The following is a 19675-nucleotide window of genomic DNA, read 5'->3' on the forward strand; positions in this document are numbered from 1 at the left end:
GAGTGCCAGCGCCCAGCTCAGAACCCGGGGACCCTCACTCTGGGGCGGGGGGCACGCATGCGAAAGCCAGGGACAAGCAGGAGGGCTGGGGTCCCCTCCACAATTGGGGACCTCGATTCGCCACAATTCCCTGGTTTTCCTCCAGCTGCCTGCGGGCATCGGACCTTAAAGCGGATCTTGCAGGATGTCCGTCCCGACATCCACCTGGGAGAGGCCCCCGCGCCGGACCAGAGGCAAGTTCAAAGCACCAGAAACCGCCCAGAGTGTTGCATTTCAACGGCAGCCACGGCCCTGTGCCCGGTTCCAGCAGGACCCCGCAAGCTACGCGCCAGGAGAAGGAACTCAGGTCAAAGCAGAGAAAGCTCACACGGGGGAAAACCCATGCCTTCCCCTCATGCGAATAAATGAGGAGCCCTGTCCGCGAGCTCTGATAACTTCTCACGCATTTGTCTGCACCTTCTTTTTCTTTTTAGGGCTGCACCCAAGGCACATGGAGGGTCCCAGGCCAGGGCTCCAATCGGAGCCATAGCCGCTAGCTGACACCACAACCACAGCGACACAGGATCCGAGCCGTGTCTGAGACCTACGCCACAGCTCACAGCAACGCTGGATCCTTAATCCACCAAGCAAGGCCAGGGATCGAACCCACGTCCTCATGGATACTAGTCAGGTTCGTTACCGCTGAGCCACGACGGGAACTCCTGTCTGCACTTTTCTTTATAAAATTCCTATCACCATCCGCAGCCCATGCTTCAAGCCCATCCGCACCCCAGCACCCGCACACAATGGGTCTGAAGCTGGATGGTCAGTGTGTCAGGCTTCTGTCTGCAGGTGTGTGAGGTCTCCTCGGGTGGGACCCCCGACATCCCCAAACTTTCAACGTGGAGGACGCGGGAGCCTCTGGCAGGTGGCCCTGCAGCTCGGAGACCCATGGGACAGGCTACTTCCCTTCGGCCCAGGACCCCGGCCCATCCCTACCCGGCTCCCCCCGGCCCCCCCAGAGGGTGCTATTGGACAGGGCAGGCTCTGAGATGACAAGGTGCAGACCCTGCTGAGAAAGGGGGTCTCAGGGTGGACTCCTCCTTCCAACAACCTCAGCTGGGCTGCAGGGAGTGGGGAGACCCCCAAACGACGAAGACCCCTCTACAGGGCCAAGGGCTCCACTCACCGTGCTGACAGCGGGGACCCTGGAAGCCTCGGGGACAGTGGCACGGCTGGGCGGGGTTGGGTGCGCAGCGGCCGCCGTTAAAGCAGAGGCTGGAGCTGCATTCAGCTGTGGAGGGAGAGGTGGGTGAGGAGGGGCAGGGCCGGGGGCACCACCAGCCCACCGCCAGGGCACAAAGTCCCTGGATACCCCTGTAGAGTCTCCCTAAAAGGTGAGGCCTCAGGCTTTTACTCCTGAACCCACTGCCCGTGGGCCCTAGGGCTCCTGAGCGCCCTCTCCCAGCACCAGGCCAGCGTGGAGGCAGGGGCCCGGGGTGGGAAGGGCAGGTCCAGTCCCAGCCCATCCCAGCAAGGTCCCCACCCCAGGCTGGGCTGCATGCGTCCTGGGGGCTTCAGCACTAATCCTGCAGCCGCCACCCTCACAGCACCCCCCGGGGGAGAGCAAGGCCAGGGCAGGCGGGCGGCGCCCCATCCCCTGACCCCAAACACCAGGCCCTGAGTCTTTAGGCTGCAAGGGTGCTCGCTGGGTGAGTGGCTGCTCTGAACAGTGGCCTGCATGCCCAGAGCCCAGTGTGACCCAGGGCTTCGGCCAGCTTCTGTGTCACTGATGGCCTTCCTGCCAGGAGCAGGGAAAGAGGCTCAGAGGGTGGGAGAGCCTGAGGAGAGGGGTGCTGGCCAGGCACATGGTCCCAGCAGCCCCCTGGACCGGGTGCTGTGTCTGATGAGGAAACGGGCGCTCAAAGACGGGTAGTAGGTGGCCCCAGGTCACACAGCCGGTGAAGAGGGACCAGGCCCAGGACTTTCCGACTTAGCGCCTGGAGTCAGGAACCTGGGGCAGGGGGGAGACATGGGTTCTTCACAGGAAGCCAGGCCACTGTCCCCGTCTTGAAAGGATCCGTCCCCTCAGGCCACCGTGCAAGGGGCCCAGCTGATGCTCATTCACACACTGAGGATGTTTTGGAAATTCGGTGGGAGTGGGGGGCTGGGGACTGAGCAGGTGCCGCAGGGGGGCAGGGAGGAAGCACGTGGTGACCCTGGAACCGGCGCAGGTCAGTCCGGGCGCAGGACCAACCCAGACCATGCACCAGGCTTCCAACTGCTGATGCCAGAGACCTGTTGACTCGTGCAATTTTGTGGAGAAAGAGAAGCTGGCTGTGTTTATGTTTCACATCTTAAGGAGGTTTGCCTCATCAGAAAGCCCTCCAGCCCCAAACCACCAAGACAGGCCGGCCCCCTAGCGGGGAGCAGGTGCCAGGCGGGGACCTGCCCTCCAGGAGCCTCCAGCCCATGTTAATGCCCAGCCCAGGGGCCCCAGCGGCTGCACCCTGCCTGCATCCTCCTCTCCCCGCAGGTGGGCCCCAGCCCTCTGCATCGTCAGGTCCCCTCTCGGACCCAAGCTGCCACCTTTGTCCAGCCTGCCAAGCCACCCACCCACAGGCTATGAACACACACCAAGGTCACCCCATGTGCTTCTTGGAGCAAGTTCCCAGGCACCTCTCCAAGGTGCCCAGAGACCCCGCAGGGCGGGCTGGCTCTGCTCTAGGTCTGGTTCTCACGGGTGGTGCCCGTCTTGATGGCCAGGGCGGCCCACGGGCAGTGCTTCCTGAGCTCCACCCCAGCACTGATAAGGGCTGCCGGTGTTCAGGCGGGCATGGGAACCACGGTGCCACCCCAGGCCGGCAGTGGCTAAGGGAGGGAGGCCACTTCCCCGGGAGTCAGGGGACAGAGCGGGCCCTCAGCCCTCCTGCCTCGTCCCCCTGACCCTGTTCCCACCCCCAAAACCTGCTGACCTTCCACTCAGCACTGGCTGAGGGCCAGGGGCCCGGATCCCACAGCCCCTCCCAACTTCCCCACAGGACCGTCGCTGCCGGAGTCTCATCAGCTCCACACTGGGCACAGAGGCTCCGCGCGCCCCAGGCTGGCTCCCAGCACCCACAGGTGGGTCCCAGGAGATGGAGGGGGAGACTCCCTCTGCCCAGAGTCAGGCCCAGCTGCAGAGCCCCTGCATGGAGGCAGCTCTGGGCACACTCAGGCCACACCAACTCCGGGAGACCGTGTCTGGTCAATAGAGAAGCAGGAGGCCAAGAGGCCACGGACCCTGATGACGACTGCTGAAGCCCACCACCCCTCCAGGCCCATCCAGGGCTGCAGGACCCCTGCAGAGCAGAGTGGGCAGGGCAGCCTTCTTCCCGGCCCCACCATGCCCACCTTCCCGCAGGCAGTCAGCAGGGAGGGGACCATGCACCCAGAACCTTCCAGAAGGGTCAGGCCTGGACCCAGCTCCACCGGGCACTCACTCCATTGCTCCAGGTTCCGGGTGACAGTGGCACTTCTACGTCCCATCCCCTGTGCCCCCCACTGCATCGTAGCCCCAGTGAGGGCACACGTGGGGGTGTCTGCATACCCATGGGAGTGTGAGCCTGTGCACATGTGTGTGTACACATACATGTGCAATCGGGAACATGTGTGATCACCTGCGTGAACACACATGTGAGTGCACATGTGAGCAGGTGCGGTGCGTGTGCACACGTGTGTGTGTGAGGCTGTGTGTGATCAGCTCATCTGGATGGGCAGCAGTCCGGGTGCACAAGTGTGCATGGGCATGGGGCCAGGCGAGTCTGGATGTGACTGTGCCCCTCCCCCAGCAACCTCGGGGGCATTCGTGGCCATGCCGCAGGCAGGAGAGCCAGGAGGCCAGCTCTGCAAATTCCCACGCAGGGGGCGGGGGCTGCCGGGAGTCAGAACGGAAAAGTGAAGGGCAGAGGCGGGGACACGGGGGCGATGCTCCCCAGAGGTCCTGCCGCTCCTTCCCCCACATCCCCGCCAGCCCGGCCCAGCATCACCGGACCTCGGAGGAGACCTGCCGAGCAGGACGCAGGGGCACCAAGCCCAGGCCTCATCCCAGGGCTCTGCGCTAGATGCCGAGGCTGCAGGCACATGGTACCCAGATCCAGGGCAGCGACCAGCGGCCTGGGCTCCTGGGCGGGGACCACGGCTCAGCCCTTCCCAGTCCACATGGCCCCAAACCTCCCCTTTCTTCTGCTCTGGAGTTCCCGTCCCAGCAAGGCCCACCACTCAGGTCACACAGGCCACACGACGCCCTGAACGGAGAGGCCTCCGGGACCCCATCTAAGCCAGCAGCCCCTCCCGCCTCATGCTCTGCAGCGCGTCCCACTCACGGCACATATTCGGTCCTCCCTTCCTCTCCCTCTGCCACAGGACGCGACTTCCACGGGAACGGGACAGGCCAGCCTCTGCTCATACCCCACCCCACGCCCAAGCACAGTGCCAGGCACCCCATCGGCCCTTCACAGGCGTGAGTCCAAATGGGTGGTCTCCATGCCGCCCCCACATGCTTTATCATTTCGACTTTTTGGCTTTTCTTTCCTCCCTTTGAAAGAAAGGGTTGGTTTGGAAAACACTGCACAGTCAGCGTGAGGAACCTGCAGTGCACATCAGCATAATAAAGTCCTGCAAAAACAGAACCTACTTTACTGCGCTCTATAGAGCTTCCTGGACCACAGCATCCCTTTCCCAGAGTTCTTCACATCCCAGGGAGCTGGTGCAGCCCCCTCCCCCAACTCTGGACCACAGCATCCCTTTCCCAGGGCCCTTCGAATCCCACGGAGCTGGTGCAGCCCCCCGCCCCTCCTCGAGCCGTCTCTCCATCCTGCAGCCTCAGATAGACTGAGCCCAGCCCACGCGGAGTCTGAGACGGTCTTGCCAGCACCCATTCCCTCTCGGGGCCTGGGGTTTGATCCACTCCATCCAGGCACCTCCTCTGTGCTTGCAGGACCCCCGCTCTGATAACAGGGAGCCAGACCCAGGGTGAGTACGGCTGAAACATCAAGAAGGTCCAGGCAAAACCTGCCACCTGACTGGGCCGGACATAGATTCATAAAGCCACTGAGCAGGAGGACGGGCAGCCCAAGAGCAGAAGGGGCCGGAGCCCAGCTGCCCGGGGGGCACCGGTGTCATCAAGGGAGGCCCCGGTCATCAGGCCCCCGCCTAGCCAGCGCCCTTTCTTTTCGGTCACCTCCCGGCCACACAGGCTGCCGCATGAGTCTCGGGGAGTCCCAACACCCCGCCAGCTTCCTGCACAGGTGTTCCGCATTCTCCTCATTCCTCCATCCACCGCAGGGGCCCCACATTGCCCCAGGTCACATCCAAGTGACATTTTACCACAGCCAGCGGAGAGGGGCAAGGGCAGGACCAGCGGGGTGGCGTTCAAGGGCCCTGCCCAGCCTGGCCCCTGGCTGCAGAGAGCCTGGTCTGGGGAGGGGGGAGGGTGCTGGGGACGGCTGGGAGGATGGGGGGACATGAGGAGAGGGTCAGAGGGTGAGAAGCAGGGAGGGTGGAGGCGAAGCCGGGGGCAGACCCAGGGGCCCTCTGCCCCTCGCCTGGTCACCATGCTCTCCCATGGTTCGGGATCTCAGAGGACGCTGAGCCGGTCTGCAGGCCTGTCGCCTGTTGGCACGCTGCTGGGATGGGGCCCAAGGTGGCCACCCAGACTCTCACCAGATCACCAGAGGCAGGAGTCTCCAGGGGCTAGGGGCTCCAGCACCTGTTGGGACCTGAGACCCCCACCCCAATACAGGTGCCTGATACAACCTGCACCTGTTCCAGTTTACCTGCAAGAGCCCCGGGTGCGAATGCACAAAGGAGTCGGAGCCAGCTTCCGGAAGGTTCTGGTCCCTCAGGAGCTGGGAAACCAGCTGAACGGAGACAGGCAGAGTGACCCCAGGGGCTCGGCGGAGGCAGCAGCAGAAGGACCCCTGGCCGCCCAATTCTCTCCCCCCTGCCCCCCTCTTCCATCTGCTTGGGCTCCAGCTAGCTCCCCGCACACCGCAGCCCCACCTGGCTGGCCTGGCCTGGCCTGGCCGTCCTCACACCAACACCCCTTAGCTCTGGGCTCCCGGTCACACCCTCCTCACATCGGTGTCACTTCAGCATCTGCTGACCCCCAGCCTCCCGACAGACCTGAGCGCCCCACAGGCAGGTGGTGCCCCCCCACTGCCCCCATGAATCCCCAGCGCTCGGGGTCAGCTGAACAAAAAACGAACAAGTGAAAGAGCGAAAGCAGGAATGAAGGAAGCATTGGGCCGGGGCTGGCACCCTGGCTGCCCCTGGGGGCAGGGTCCCAGGCTCACACCTGCCCTGTGCGAACCCTACCCCCTCCCCTTCACATGCTGGCGACCCAGACTCTGGGGGGACAAGTGAGTGTCCCCAGAGGCCAGATCACAGGGCTTGTCCAGCTAATGAAAACAAACAGATAAAAGCCAGGTACATAAATAAGTCAATCCTGCCCTAAAAGTGAATTTTTAAAAACAAACAACCAAGAAAGCCAAAGCCTCAAGTTCAGGATACACATGGGAACCATGTCCTGTGTCTCCCAGCGGATATGACAACCTGGACCCCCAGGGCCTGGCCCAGCAGCGAGGCCCCCCCATTTCCCTCAGCCGCAAGGCCCGGGCTGCCTGGGGAGGGTCCCAGCCAAGACCCCTTCCGGTGATGAGAAACCCCAGGGCCGGTTCTGCGGTCCTGGTCTGGTTCGGGCCCCGCCTGCTGAGCCCTGCAGCCGATCCCCGCTCCTGCTGGCCAGCCAGGAGGGGGCAGAGCCCCGGGACTGTCCCGGTTCAGGCCCAAGCAGAACCACAGGACAGGCCTGCCAGCCCAGGAAGGGACTATCGGGCCTGGTGCTGTGGCCCTGCCCCCACGCTGGTCACCCATCCCCAAAAAACCAGCTCTGGGACTCGTCTCCCCCAGGGGGTCTCTGGCCGGTCCTTGGCCCTCCTGCTCCCCCAGCGCGAACTCTGAGAAGGCCACTCCAAGGCAGAGGTAACACCAAGGGTCACCAGACCGCAGTCCATGGGTGCAACGAGGATGGTAATCGTGGGGACACTGCCCCGTCCCCTCCCCCAGGGCAGGAGGGGCCTCGCTCTCCACCATAACCCGGGGGGGGACGCAGGCCTGGACCCCACTTGCTCTCCATGTGGCTCAGTGCTCTGATCGCAGAGAAGGGCAGCCGTCGGGGCTGGCCGCGCCCCGCCCCGGGCCCGCTGGCCGGCGTCGTCCCTCCAGGGCACGTCCTCGTCCTCTCCGCCACCCCCTTCCTGGGGAGAGTTACTCATTTCCGCTCCTGGACAAACATCCCATCGCCACATCCTCCGCTTTCCCCCTTTCAACGTCTGTGGCCCGTTTATCAGCGCCCCCTGGCCAGAGGACAGGCTGGGACAAGACCCCTGAGGTCCAGTCACATCCCAGTCACAGGACAGCCCACCTGCAGCTACCCCCGAGGTGGGAGCTGTGACCCCGGCCACCCCCACCTCTCACTGTCACGTAACACACTGACTGCGCTGGTCAGGAAGGTGACCTCCGGGTGGGTGGCGGGGGGCTGCCTCCTCCTGCCCAGCTTGGCTTGCAGGCCCACCTGTGCCCATGCCCACGTGTGCCCACACCCAGCTGTGCCCATGCCCACAGGCCAGGAACCCTTCCCAAACCCCCCGTAGCTGGACTCCAAGCCGTCCCCCATTCCTTTTACAAAGCAAAGGCTTCAACTGGCTGCTAGGGTCGAACCCGATCCCAGCCCCACCCTCGGAGCCCCAGTCTCTGTCTGGAACAGAGGCTGCCGCCACCTGCCCGTGGCCTGTGCCCATGCTGGGGGCTGCCCTCCCTCCCGCTCGCGTCCATCAGAACCTCCCTCTTTGAAGGAGGCAACAGTTGACGCGCCATTCAGCAGATGGGGAGACTGAGGCCCAGGTGCCAGCAAGAGGCCAGATGGAGCAGGAACGAAGAGAAGGACCCAGAGAGCAGGGGCCGTGGGCACGCCGGGCAGGCGGGCGAGGGGTTCTGCTCCACGACACTGGCCCCAGACCAAGTGCAGGGTGTCTGAGCCAACCAACAACCACACATGGCCCCCAGACCCCTCCCCGGCATCAACAGAGGCAGGCACCCCCGCCCTCGGCTCAGTGCCCCCACCAGCCCCAACCCTCTCTTTCGGCGGCTCCCCCCACCAACATCACACTAGAGGGCCCGCAGTCCCTTCTCCTCCATTGTTTAAACAGCCCCTGGCAGAGTTCCCGTCGTGGCACAGTGGTTAACGAATCCAACTAGGAACCATGAGGTTGTGGGTTTGATACCTGGCCTTGCTCAGTGGGTTAAGGATCCGGCGTTGTGTGAGCTGTGGTGTAGGTCACAGATGCGGCTTGGATCCCACGTTGCTGTGGCTGTGGTGTAGGACAGCTGCTACAGCTCCGATTAGACCCCTAGCCTGAGAATCTCCATGTGCCGCGGGAGCGGCCCTAGAAAAGGCAAAAAGATAAACAAATAAAAAAATAAACAGCCCCTGGCGAGCAGACTGGCTGGGGAGCAGCCCCAAGCTGTGAGAAGTTTTCGCCAAGGGCAGCAGCCCAGGAGCATCAAGCAGCATCAACAGACCAGATGGGAGGGTGGGGGGTGGGGGGCGGGCGGGTACTCACGGGAGAGGCAGCCCTGGTCCCCGGGCTGCTGGCTCCACCCCGGGCAGCACCTGAACACGGTCTGGGCCTCCACAGCGTACACCTGGCGGTAGCCTGAGTAGTAGACGGTTCTAGGAGAGAAGGAGATGAGAGCGTGACCGCGTCAAGGGACCAGGCTCAAGGCATTTCCACCGACGGCGCTCGGCTCTCAAGGTACCTGGTCCCCAGACTGACCCTCCAGCCCCCATTCCCATTTCACAGGGTGGGGAGGGAGGAGGAGCCGCACCGTGGGGGTGGGGGGAGGGGGCACAGCCACCAGCAACTGGGAACACACCACCCGTCCCTTCTCCAGTCCCGCAGGGATCCCAGCTCTGAGTTGGTAGCAGGACAGGCGTCAGCCCTGCACACGGCTCTCCTCCCCAGGCCAGTCCGCAAGGCTCTGGGGTCAGACTCAGAGTGTCCAGCCTGGGGGCAAGAAGGAGCCTCGTGGGCCAAGGTGCCTAGCCCTGGGAAGGCCATGCCCCAGGCTCTTAGCCCGCCAATGTCCCAAGGAGGCGGGCAGCAGGCCCATCCTGAGCATCCACGAGGAGGGGCCCCCTTCCCCCAGGGAGGGCTGCAGGGCTGAGTGGGGGAGGGGGGAGACAGGCTGATGGGGGAAGCATCTGTGGCAGTAGCAAGATGGCCTGGGTGTGCACAGCACTTGACAGTAAGGTCAGAAGGGAGCAGGCAGGAGGGCTTCCTGGAGGAGGGTGACCTGGAGTGGTCTGGGTCCAAGGCTGATTCTGGTTCTGATGGGACAGGTGCGGCCTCACCAAGGCTGAGCAGAGAGAGGTAGAGCCCCGCCTGGGAGCTGGAAGCAGGCAGCCAGCTGTGTGGGGCCTGGCACAGGGAGTAGCTCCAGGAAGGTGGTGCCCATGCCAGAGAGAGACCAGCCTCACCCAAAAGGGAAAGGGCCTCCTGTCTGTCCCCTCCCCAAATCCAAGACTGCCCCCCCCTCGCCACCTGCACCACAACGCATCTGGAAGTCCCGCCACGCAGGGTCACCCTCTGCCTATCCAGCCCCAGCCTTTCCTGGCATCACCAGCCCCCAGTCTGGGCAGTCTTGGTGGAGCAGTTAGCGACCATGAACCTGGTCGCCCGCAGCCATGAACCTGGAGCAGAAGCCCGGGTGGCGGGTGCAGGGTCCTCGGTCCTACCAGTCTCATCAGACTGCGCCCACCCCCACTCCTCGTCCAGCTGCATCCCGACCCCAGGGCTCCTGCAGCCCTTCCAGAAAAGAGAGCCCTGTCTCTGCTTCTTCAAGGGGATGGTTACGAGAGCCCAAGGATCCACCCGACACCCCTGCCAGCCCTCCCCGGGAGCCCCCCCCACCCCCTCCACGCCATCTGGTGATGGTCAGGGAGGGGGACAGCTAACTGCCCCCCGGCCCGACCCCCGGTCTCTCACTGCTCACGCTGGCCAGGCAGCGTCCCCCAAATCGCGCCCGCCCTGGACCTGGCGAACACGGCCTCACTCGGGAACAGGCTCTTGGCAGATGCGGTCAAGGTTGTTCAGGAATGAGGTCGTTCATACTGGGTTAGTGGCCCCCCGACTGGTGACCTTATAAGAGGGAGCCATGGACGCAGACAGGGAGAGGCCACCCAGAGGCAGAGGTCAGGGGATGGACAGCCACAGCTGTGGACCACCAAGGACAGTGGGGGCGGGGGGAGGCCTGGCACTGCCTCGGAGACTCCACAAGGAAGCCCCTGCCCGCACCTGGATCTCAGCCTCCAGCCTCCAGGCTGGGAGAGAGCGAAGCCCTGTTGTCCTAAGCGGCCCGTGTGTCAACATCTGTTACAGCAGCAACAGCAAACGCACACAGGACCGTGCTCAGCACAGGCCTGCTCGTGGGGATGCTGGGGGCAGGAGGGACGCAGAGGGACAGGAATAAGAGAAGGGGAGGAGGGGTGGCCCCAAGCCCCTGCGGCTGCAGGCACAGCAGCCCAGCCCGCGGCTGTCGGTAGGACGGGTGGCCCGGGGCCTGGCCAGCGGCGATTGGGTCAAGGGCCCTTGAGGCCCTGGGGGCTGCAGGAGGGCTGGGCTGCGGTCTGCAGCAGCAGTTGCTGGAGGGGACCTGGGTCCCTCCCACACACCAGGGCCACTTCCCGAAGCGTGAGCGCGTGCGCGTGCACTGCGGACGCGCAGCTGGGAGGAGAGGGGACTGCAAAATGCCACCTTGGCAGGACATGAAACCGCTTGCCTGGAGGGAGTCCGACCACAGCGGCGGACAATGTCTGGGCCCGTCCTCGTAAATATTTACCTCGCCCGGGACTACGTGCTGCTCTCCCCGGTCACCAGGAGGACGGGGCCCACTGGGCCCACCCGCCACCCTCCCCAGTGTCCCCTGAAGCTAGTGACCACTTGTCTTCAAAGACAGCCGGTCAGCCTGCAGCCCTCATCCCCTGCAGCTCATATGCAATACCCCATAGGGGACAGGGCACACGCGCCCGGCCACAGACAGGAGCTGGTTCCCGCAGGGCCAGGGTGGCCATGACTGGGCTAGTGCCCCCTCCTCCACCTGGGGCGGCCCCCTCGGAGCCCAGGCGGGACGTCGGAGGGGCTGGTGGGAGGGCCCCGCGTGGGCCCTCTGCTCCCAGCATCTTCCTCTCCTACTCCCCCCTCCTTCCTTCCTGCCCCCCACCCTCAGGCAGCCCGTGCTGGCCACTGTGCTGGGCACATGCCAGCTGGGGGGAGACCGGCAGCAAGACCCCTGGATGCCCTTATCCAGCTTCTCAGGCATTGTCACAGCCTCACCTGTTCTTGGCCAGGAGAGCCCCCGCGTCACCCCACAACCCTACCAGGGCCACACAGCAGGCCCGCCAGCCCGAAAATAGAAACAGAGTCACTGTGCAGGGGAAATACGGCCACCATGTAGAAGCCACGCATGTGGCCTGGTCCGTGGATGTCACCTGATCCTCCCCCAGCGGCAACCCAGGCCTGATTTGCCCGCTGTGAGGAGGGGAAACGGAGGCTCAGATGGATTCTCACCCTAGAGTCAGCCTGGGCTGGAGCCTGTGCTGACTGCCCCGGGAGCTCAAGAGAGGAAGGGTCCTCCCATCTGTCCTGGGGACAGAGAGTGGCCCTGAACTGGGGGGGCTGGAGGGGCTGGGGGAGGTGGGGGCAGAGCTTGCATCCCCTCACCCGCAGCTCCTCGGCCCTCTGGCTGGTGTGAGTGAGTGGACGGCTGGCCTCCCCATCCAAGCGTCGGCGGCAGGCATGGGCGATGGAGGCAGAAGGGGGCCGGGCACGGCGCACCTGCGCGCCCAGAGCCTGCAGGATGCTGGGGCCTCACCAGCCCCACTTGCTCACAGGCACCCGGGACTCGGGCAGAGACACAGCTCCAAGACTTTGGGTCAGGATGGTAGACACGCCTCCGATCAGCTGGCAGGAGTGCATGGCCCAGGGGACTGGACCTGGACCGGCAGAGGGACAGGGAGGGCGGGGGCTCTGGGCGGGCTCCACAAGGAAGCCAGGGCCTCTGCAGGGCCTTGAAGGAGGAACAGGAGTGAGTCAGCAACGAAAATCCCCTCAGGGCAGGCCACAGCATCGACAGCCGCCAGAGGGCCGGGGGCACAAGGCCTTCGGGAAGTTTCCACGGCTGGCACGGTGGGCTCAGTCACAGGCAGGTGGGCGGGGACATGACGCACTGACAGGGCCAGGAGCCCTCCAGAAAGGAAATGAGGCTGGGACTCTCACACACTTGGCACCGATCCTGGGAGGCCCCGCAGGACAGTGACTGCCATGGGCATCAAGGTGGTGAGGGGACCTTGCCCACCTGCAGCCGAGGAAGGGGACCCTGGCTCCAGCCAGGGCCAGGGACCCAAACTGCGCCCTGGGGACCCTGAGGCAGCACTGCAGTTTAGAAGGGAGGGTCCCAGACTCCCAAGCTGGGTGGTGCCAGGAGAGGAAAGCCTGAGCCCCTCCTGAGCCCTCCCAGGAGACCGCGACCCGGAACACAGACCCCCACCGTGGCTGCACGCGCCACTGGGAAGAGGAGCCCCCGCCCTGCCCAGGCCAGTCCCAGGGCCTCCTGGCACACCGCCCACCCTCCTCTCCCGCCGGGGGACAGGGCTTCTGGCTGCTTCCAAAGGAGCATCCTTTCACCACAAGCTGCCAGGGGTGGGATGTGCTGATGGGACCCGATCCCCCGCCTGCAGGCCCACCTTCTCCAGGCACCGGAGGCCAGGAGGGCAGCCTGCAAGATGCAGGGCTCTGGGAAATGAGGGAACACCCCTATTCTCGGCCCCACAGCCAGCCTCACCCTACAGACACCCTAGTGGTCAAGGGACCGTCCTGCCACCCCTGCTCGCGCCAGAGCCCCGTCCACAGCTCTCCTTCCACAGCCCAAATCCTCCAGACACGGCGAGTCCCCGGGGGCGGGGGCGGGGGGCGGGGAATTGCCGGGGGCTGACACTTAGCCCCAAGCCCACCCCCAACCCTCACTGCCCCTTCTCCCCACTCTGCACACACGCAACCCGGAAACCAGACAATCCTTTAAAACGAAGGCTGCCCCTGCTCCTGGGGGCCAGCCCCCCAGGGTCAGAACCTGAAGACCTGAGAGGCTGGACACCCCGCCCGGCCCATCAGAGACCCGGCCCCGCCCCCTCCCACCACGAAGCCCCTCCTCCCCCCGGAGCTCCCCCACCCCAGCTTTGGCATCGGGCAGAGTCCCAACCCTGGGTCTGCGAAAAGAGGAAAGGTATGCACGGGCACTCCCTCCGTCTGATTTTGAAATGTACTCTTGAGCAACACCGGCTCCCCGCGGCCCGGGGTCAGGCCACAGCCGTCTCCAGCCAGGACCACGGCAGGCTAGGCACCCCGCTTTCCCCTCCTGTGTGGCGGGCATCCCTCCTGTAGGGTCCCCGCTGGCTCCCCCATGGCGTCCCCTCCTCCCCCTGGAAGCCCCCTCCCCCGACAAAGGCCGAGGGTGGCCGCTGAGCAGGAGCGGTCAGTCTGGGAACACCTCCAGGGCGGTGTCGGAAGCCTCCACCTCAGATGTGGGGCTTCAGTGGGGACCTGCCAGTGGCCCTGAGACTAGGACAGCCCCTACCAGGCCACCCCCCCGCCTTGGCGGGCAAGGCTGCTCTGGGTGCGAGCAGAGCCCCGACTCCCACACGGGACCGGGACCCAGGCACGTACCTGCGCTCGTGGCTGATGCACCAGGCCTGCTGCCCGCAACCCGGCTTCCACACTGGCACCACACGGCTGAAGGCCCGCACGCAGGGCTGGCGGCGGCCCACCAGGGTCAGCTCCTGCTCGGCACACACGTGCGGCCTGGGACAGAGGACAGACGGTCAGCGCCCCGTCACCAACACAACCCGTCCTGCGGGCTCGCCCTCAGGGGTCCAGCCACCCAGGCTCCACAGCAGGGCACTCAGCCCCATGCCCACCCCATGTCTGCAGCAGGCCTGGGTTCAAGGGCACGGGTGCCCAGGGGGAAAGAAAGGATGCACCAGGCTGTGTCTAAGCCTCCCCGTAGCTTGGACCGTGCCACACAGGGGGTCCCTACCATTGTCCCACAACACAGAGACCCCTGCTCCTCGAACAGGGGGCCGGGGGGGCCGGTCTCTGGGAACAATGATCACTCGACCTCCCATCCGCGTGGCTCTGACCCTGGATTTCTCCAGTCCGGCCCTCCCTGCCTCAGAAGTGCCCCGAGCTGGGCACAAGCACGAGATACAGTGAGGGGACACCCATGCACCTCAGGCTCACCTAAGAGGTGAGAGGAGCCACAGCACCAGCCTTGAAGGTTGTGGAGAGCGCTCACTGAGCATGCTCAGAAAAGGCTCCCGTGAGCCATGCAGGTAAGCTTGTGGCCGCGGCCGTGGCCGGCCTGGCAGGAACAGGCCCAGGAGAAACTGCCATTTGCGAACCGAGCTCAGGCCCAAGTGAACCGCTGCAGGTGCTGCATCCTTTCTGCTCCAAATGCTCACCCCCACCTGGGCCCAGCAACCCCAAGTCTTGGCTCTCCTCCCGCTGGGGGCCGCGGGGAGGGCTTAGGCCCGATGGCCTCTAAGGTCCCCAGCTGCAGGACCCAGCCTGAGCCTGAAACAGCCCCTGTGCCGTGGGCAGCCTGTGAGTGCTCTGTCACTGTCAGAGGATGGAGGTGACACACTCGGAAGGCAGGTACAAACACAGGCTCTGGAACCGACACCCCAGGCCTGGGGCCCATTTTGCAGCCTGAAGAAAGTCACTGGCCCTCTCCGAGCTGCCGCTGCAACATCTATAAAGGGGGCAGCAGGTCCCCTTGGCTCCTGGCCTGAGATCATGAGCATCCGGAACCTGGCACACTCCTGGCTCAGAGAAAGTCCCCGTCTTTCTGGGTCACAGGGCCCCATACCCCCTGGGATGTCAGCACCATTCCTATGACCGACTGGCTCAGCCCGCAAGAGGCCAGCGTCAGGGCCTCGGGGAGGGGATGCCACAGACCACGGGACCCTTCAACAGGGTAGGGCGCGGGTGGCGGCTGCCTGAGCGGCAGGGCAGCGGTCTGGCCATCGGGTCAGCAGGAGGAGAAATGCCCCACATGGAGCTTGGAAGGTTGGGAGTGGCAGAAAACCCGGGGGTCGGGGGAGGTGCCCTCTCCTTAAAGGGTCCCCCTCCCGTCCCAACCCCCCTCAATCCTCCGCTGACCAGCACCATGACGACGGCGAGGCCCCACAGCAGCCTTCGGTCCCCCCTCTGCTCTGGTCACTCTCCCTGCCTGTCCCCGCCCCCAAGGCACCTGCGTGACTCTGGCCCTGGAGGAGGCCCCCGCCCCGGGGCCTCAGGGCCGCCTGGCTCCTGGACAGCAGGCTTCCCTCTGGCTGAACCGCTCTCTCCACTTCCCTGCAAACTGCCCCTGAGCCCCAGACCCGGGCGATTAAAGAGAGTTTCCGGCACCTCGAGCGAGTGAGCTGAGCTGGAGCGAAAGAGCAAGCATAGCTGGCTTTTCCATTTGGAGGGACGGACGGAGGAAGTGGGGTGGGGGCGGGAAGGCAAGAACTGAACAAAGAGCAGAGGCAGAGGCCAGAGCAGCGCTCAGTAAAGGCTCCTGCCGGCACGGTGACTCTTCAGGCCCCTCTGTTCCTGAGGCTGGACCTGCAGCCCATCTGGGGTGAAGGAAGGCACTCCCCCAGCTACAAAGGGAACACGGCCTGGGTGGAGGAACACAGCAGGGCTCCTGGAGCCTGGGGGCCTCGACTGGAGCCGGGGCGACAGCGGCCGTGAGAGGCACCCCTCCAGGGTGGGCGCCTCCTGGGCCCTGGGTGAGGGGGGAGGATGGGGCAGCCTGGGCCGTGGGGCTGCACGCACCACCTCGTCCAGGACTGGGGGCTGGGAGCTGAGAAACACCCCCAGCACGTCTGCTTGTACAGGCCCCGTTTGAGCAGCAAGCACTCCGAGCTCTGGGCTGGGATGAGCCCAGGTCCAGCCCTGGGGGCCCAAGATGCCGTGACTGGGACAGATCACTTCTGGACACCTGGGTGCCCACCCCAGACAAAGGGACAATGATTGCAGTGCCAGGCACGGGTGCGGCACCAAATGCAGGGCCCGCCACGAGGCAGGTGGCCACAGGCGTCCTCTCCCCCCGTCCCTTCCCTCCGCCCCTCGCAGCCTCAAGCCCAAGGGTGAGGAGAGGCTGCCTGCAAACTGCTGCAAGTCCCCTTCCGCTCTCAGGCTCCCTGACTGGTGAGCAGGGACCTCCCGAATGGCCAGAGAAGCCTCAGCCTCAGCCTTGGCGAATGGGGGCCGTCCAGCCCTCAGGGCCGGTGGGTCCACGAGTTCCATGCAAGACAGGACATGAGCTTGGAGGGCCTGTCCCTCTCTGAGGCACCAAGCATTTGCCCAACAGAGCTGCCCAGAGGGGACCCCAGCCCCAGGAAAAGCCATGCTGTGAGTCCGGTCCGAACCATGCAGCCTTGGGCGGAGTTGGGTGGGAGCTCCCTGTCCCCAGACACTGTTGCCTCAGCCAGACGGCAGCCTTGACCAGCCTGCGCGCGGTCAGCAGGCAGTCCGGGCCCCGGGGAGAAAGAGCAGCACCCTTCCTCGGCAGCAGAAGCTCCCTTCAGAGACATGAAGTAAGCAGTAAATAAGCGTTTGCTGGTTTGGAATCTAGACACGTCGGCCAGCAGGAACCACGTCACTCCGCAGGTCCACACAGGCCCCCAGACCCTCAGGGCTGCCAGTCTGCGGGGGGTGGGGGTGGCCTTAGGGCACGTCCCTCTCGGCCCCCCGAGAGGCCCACCGTGGAGGTTTTCAACCAGCCTGTGAAGGGAAGAGTGGCACAGGGGACGGGCCTTCCAGGACAAGGCACTTTCTGGGACCCTCGCTGCTCTTGGGCACCCCCCCACCCCCCGCACGCGTGCCCCTCTGGGAGGTGAGGAGCAAAGGGCCAATTCCAGCCCCTCCAGAAGCCCCCCAGCTCCTGCCTCCTTTCTGCTCAGAACAAGCTGCGGGAGGCCCGGTAGAAAGGTTTCTCCTGGGTCCCATGGCCAAGCGCGCCCCACTCCTTCAGCCAGCAGCCCCCCAGGTGGCCACTGCAGGTCCCGGCAGGTGCCAGATGCCCAAGACAGGACTGAGTGTGCATGCAGGTGGCAGGGAACTCAACCCCAGGGGGACATCTGAGAATGGAGTGGCTGTGCCTCTGATGAGAAAGAGGGGCACAGGCCCCCTGCGGGGCAGAAGGATCCCCAGGAGGAGGTGTGGGTGGGGCCTTGAAGGACTTAAAGGGGGGAGGCCCCGGGAAGACCCACCTCCACCAGCAGCTTGGGGGCGCAAAGCCTTCCCCAGGCTGGCTAGTGGCCTCCCAGAGCTCGAGGTGAGCAAGCAGACCTCACAGAACAGCTCACTCCCCGGGGCCAGGGAAGTGCGACCAGCGGGCTCCCCAAGGGCAACGGGATGGAAGCACCCACTTAAGAGCAGAGCCCTCGGTCACCATCATCTGATCCGCTGTCCGTCTGACCAGCACCCCGGGCTTCCCCAGGGGCTTGGGCCTCTGCAAGTCCTGAGCAAACCATGTGAAAAGCCAGCCGGCTGAGCAGCCGAAAGCCACCACAATAATCCCTTCTGAGACCACAGCTTTCCTCGGAAAAAGTAAACTCACTGAGATCGCAGCAAAGACCCACGTCCAGAAGTCAGAGAGAGTTGGGACATGGGCCCCAGACCGCGCTCCTTCCAAAAGGCCACAAGGAAACCCTCCTTCTTGGAGTAAAGCAAGACCCAGGGTGAGGCCCTGGGGGCGTGGGCCTGCCCCCTCCCCAGCTCTGCTGGAGGCCTGTCCTTTCCGCCTGTACAGCCAGGTGCACCGAGCCCTCTGGGGGGGCCCTGCAGAGGAAACTCCAACCCGGCCTGGGCCCCTTGCTGCCCCCCTGCAGCCCCCCCTGCAGCCTTTCCCAGCTCTGCAGGCCCTGGCTCAGCACCCTGCCGGCAGGCTCTCCCCGGCCCCTCCTCCTCCAGAAGGGCTCATTTCGCACCAGTTTTCTTCTGAGACCAACACAAGGATCGATTTGCTGTTTAAGAGAGACCGCTAAACTGCCCGTTGGGGAATCAACTTTCAAGACTAAAGGCCTCTCGGCTGCCTCCCTGACCCTCTCTTCCTGCCCATTCTGGAGCTCAATTCCTTCTATCTCCCTGCCCCAAACAAGTGCAAGCAGCCTGGGTCTGCACACAGGCCCCCAGGCCCCGGGAGACAGGCTTTGGATGGAAGGAAGGAAGTGGGCACGGGCTGCTTCCTTTCTGCCGTCTCCAAGCTCCCCCGCCAGACCTGCCCAGATTCCCTCACCTCCGCCGAGGGCAGATCCCGCCTCCCTGTGCAAACCCACGACACGGAGTTAAGGCAGAGGAGCAGAGGAAAGGGGGCGGCAGGGTGGCCCTGCCACGGAAGCGCACCCAGACCCAAGCGCGACCCTGCTCTCCATTTCTCCCTCCCAGTTAAGGCAAAGAGCCCCCTGTTCTCGGGGCCCCGGGGGAAAGAGCCGCCCAGGGCTCCGCGGCTCCGGACGTCGCGCCAGCCCTCCCGCTCCCGTTACTCACATGTTGGGCTGCAGGCGGAGCCGGGCGCCGGCGCCCGCTGGCACGGCGGGGAGCAGCAGCACCAGGGCCAGGGCCACCGCGCGCCCCGCCGCCCCCGCCTCCGGAAGGAAAGGCATCTTGCCCGCGGCGCCGCGCCGGGTCCCTCCTCCGGTCCCCAGCTCACAGGCCGCCCAGGCGGGCCCTCGGAGCCGCCGCCTCCACGTGCGCCATGGCCCGGGGAGCGCACGGGGCGCAGCCACAGGTGCCGCGCGGGGTCCTGCCAAGCCCGAGGTGGCAGCAGGTGCGGAAGGTTCGGCCAGCGCGGCGTCCTGCGCGTTTGGGGGCGACCCGCCAGACACCCGCCCCTGCGCGGGGAGCCCAGTGCGCGCCTAGCCCCGCGCGGCAGAGCCCGGCCCGCCTCCGCCACGCCCCCTGCTCCGACTCCGCCCACAGCTGAACCCGGGACCGGCCCAGACCCCGCCCACAGCCCCGACACGCCCCCGGGCCGACCCGGGCCCACAGCAGGTCCCTCCCAGACTCTCCACCCCCAGCCCGGCCCCTCCTCCGCGCCCAACCCCAACCACAGCCGCAGTTGGGTCTTCACCCCCAGCTGCACGTTCACGCACCCCGCTCCCCTCAGACTGAAAGTCCCAGGTCCAGTGCGACCCAAGTGACAAAGGGCCGGGGCACCAGAGATCACGCCCCTCCCCGTGCAAAGGCAGTCCTCCGCGACGCCGACGCCGGACTCCAGACCCCGTCATCCTAATGCGGGGGTGCGGGGGAGGGTCTCGGTCAGGCCGGCCCTGCTGCCACCCTGCAGCACAGATGGGGACCTGAGGTCGGAGGGCAACCAGCATCCCCGAGTCTGCAGATCTGGGACCTGAACACCGCGGTCTGACCCTGAGGACCTTCCCTTAAACTCCTACCGGCTGCCTGTAAATCTAGAAAAAGCTCTGGATCCCGAACAGCAGACGGAGGTCCGGCAAGTCTGATGGCCCCTCAGGGGGCGTCCCAGTCAACAAACG

The 19675-nt window shown here is 65.3% G+C and overlaps 1 protein-coding gene across 15 annotated transcripts in view; it reads right to left on the reverse strand.

The window, feature by feature from the left end:
- The window catches only part of MEGF6 (multiple EGF like domains 6), an 86380-nt gene extending 67347 nt beyond the window's left edge, over positions 1–19033 (reverse strand). For 12 of the 15 annotated variants that reach the window (XR_014805097.1, XM_084958905.1, XM_084958903.1 and 9 more), the window contains exons 1-4: positions 18672–19033; positions 13800–13934; positions 8643–8752; positions 1169–1273 (exon numbers count right to left, since the gene is read on the reverse strand). Coding sequence is in view for 14 of the 15 variants with exons in the window: in XM_084958905.1 (XP_084815031.1) it covers positions 1169–1273; positions 8643–8752; positions 13800–13934; positions 18672–18787 (466 nt within the window). In the remaining variant the exon portion in view is untranslated. The remainder of the gene's footprint in view (positions 1–1168; positions 1274–8642; positions 8753–13799; positions 13935–18671) is intronic. The other 3 variants (XM_021095213.2, XM_084958899.1, XM_084958909.1) reach the window with 2 other exon arrangements.
- Positions 19034–19675: the final 642 nt, after the last annotated feature.

This window comes from Sus scrofa, chromosome 6 (assembly GCF_054392235.1).
Source record: "Sus scrofa isolate SSC_HxYL_T2T_F1_AM1 chromosome 6, Sscrofa_HxYL_maternal_Yorkshire_Landrace_v2.0, whole genome shotgun sequence".
In the NCBI taxonomy this organism is placed as follows: domain Eukaryota; kingdom Metazoa; phylum Chordata; class Mammalia; order Artiodactyla; family Suidae; genus Sus; species Sus scrofa.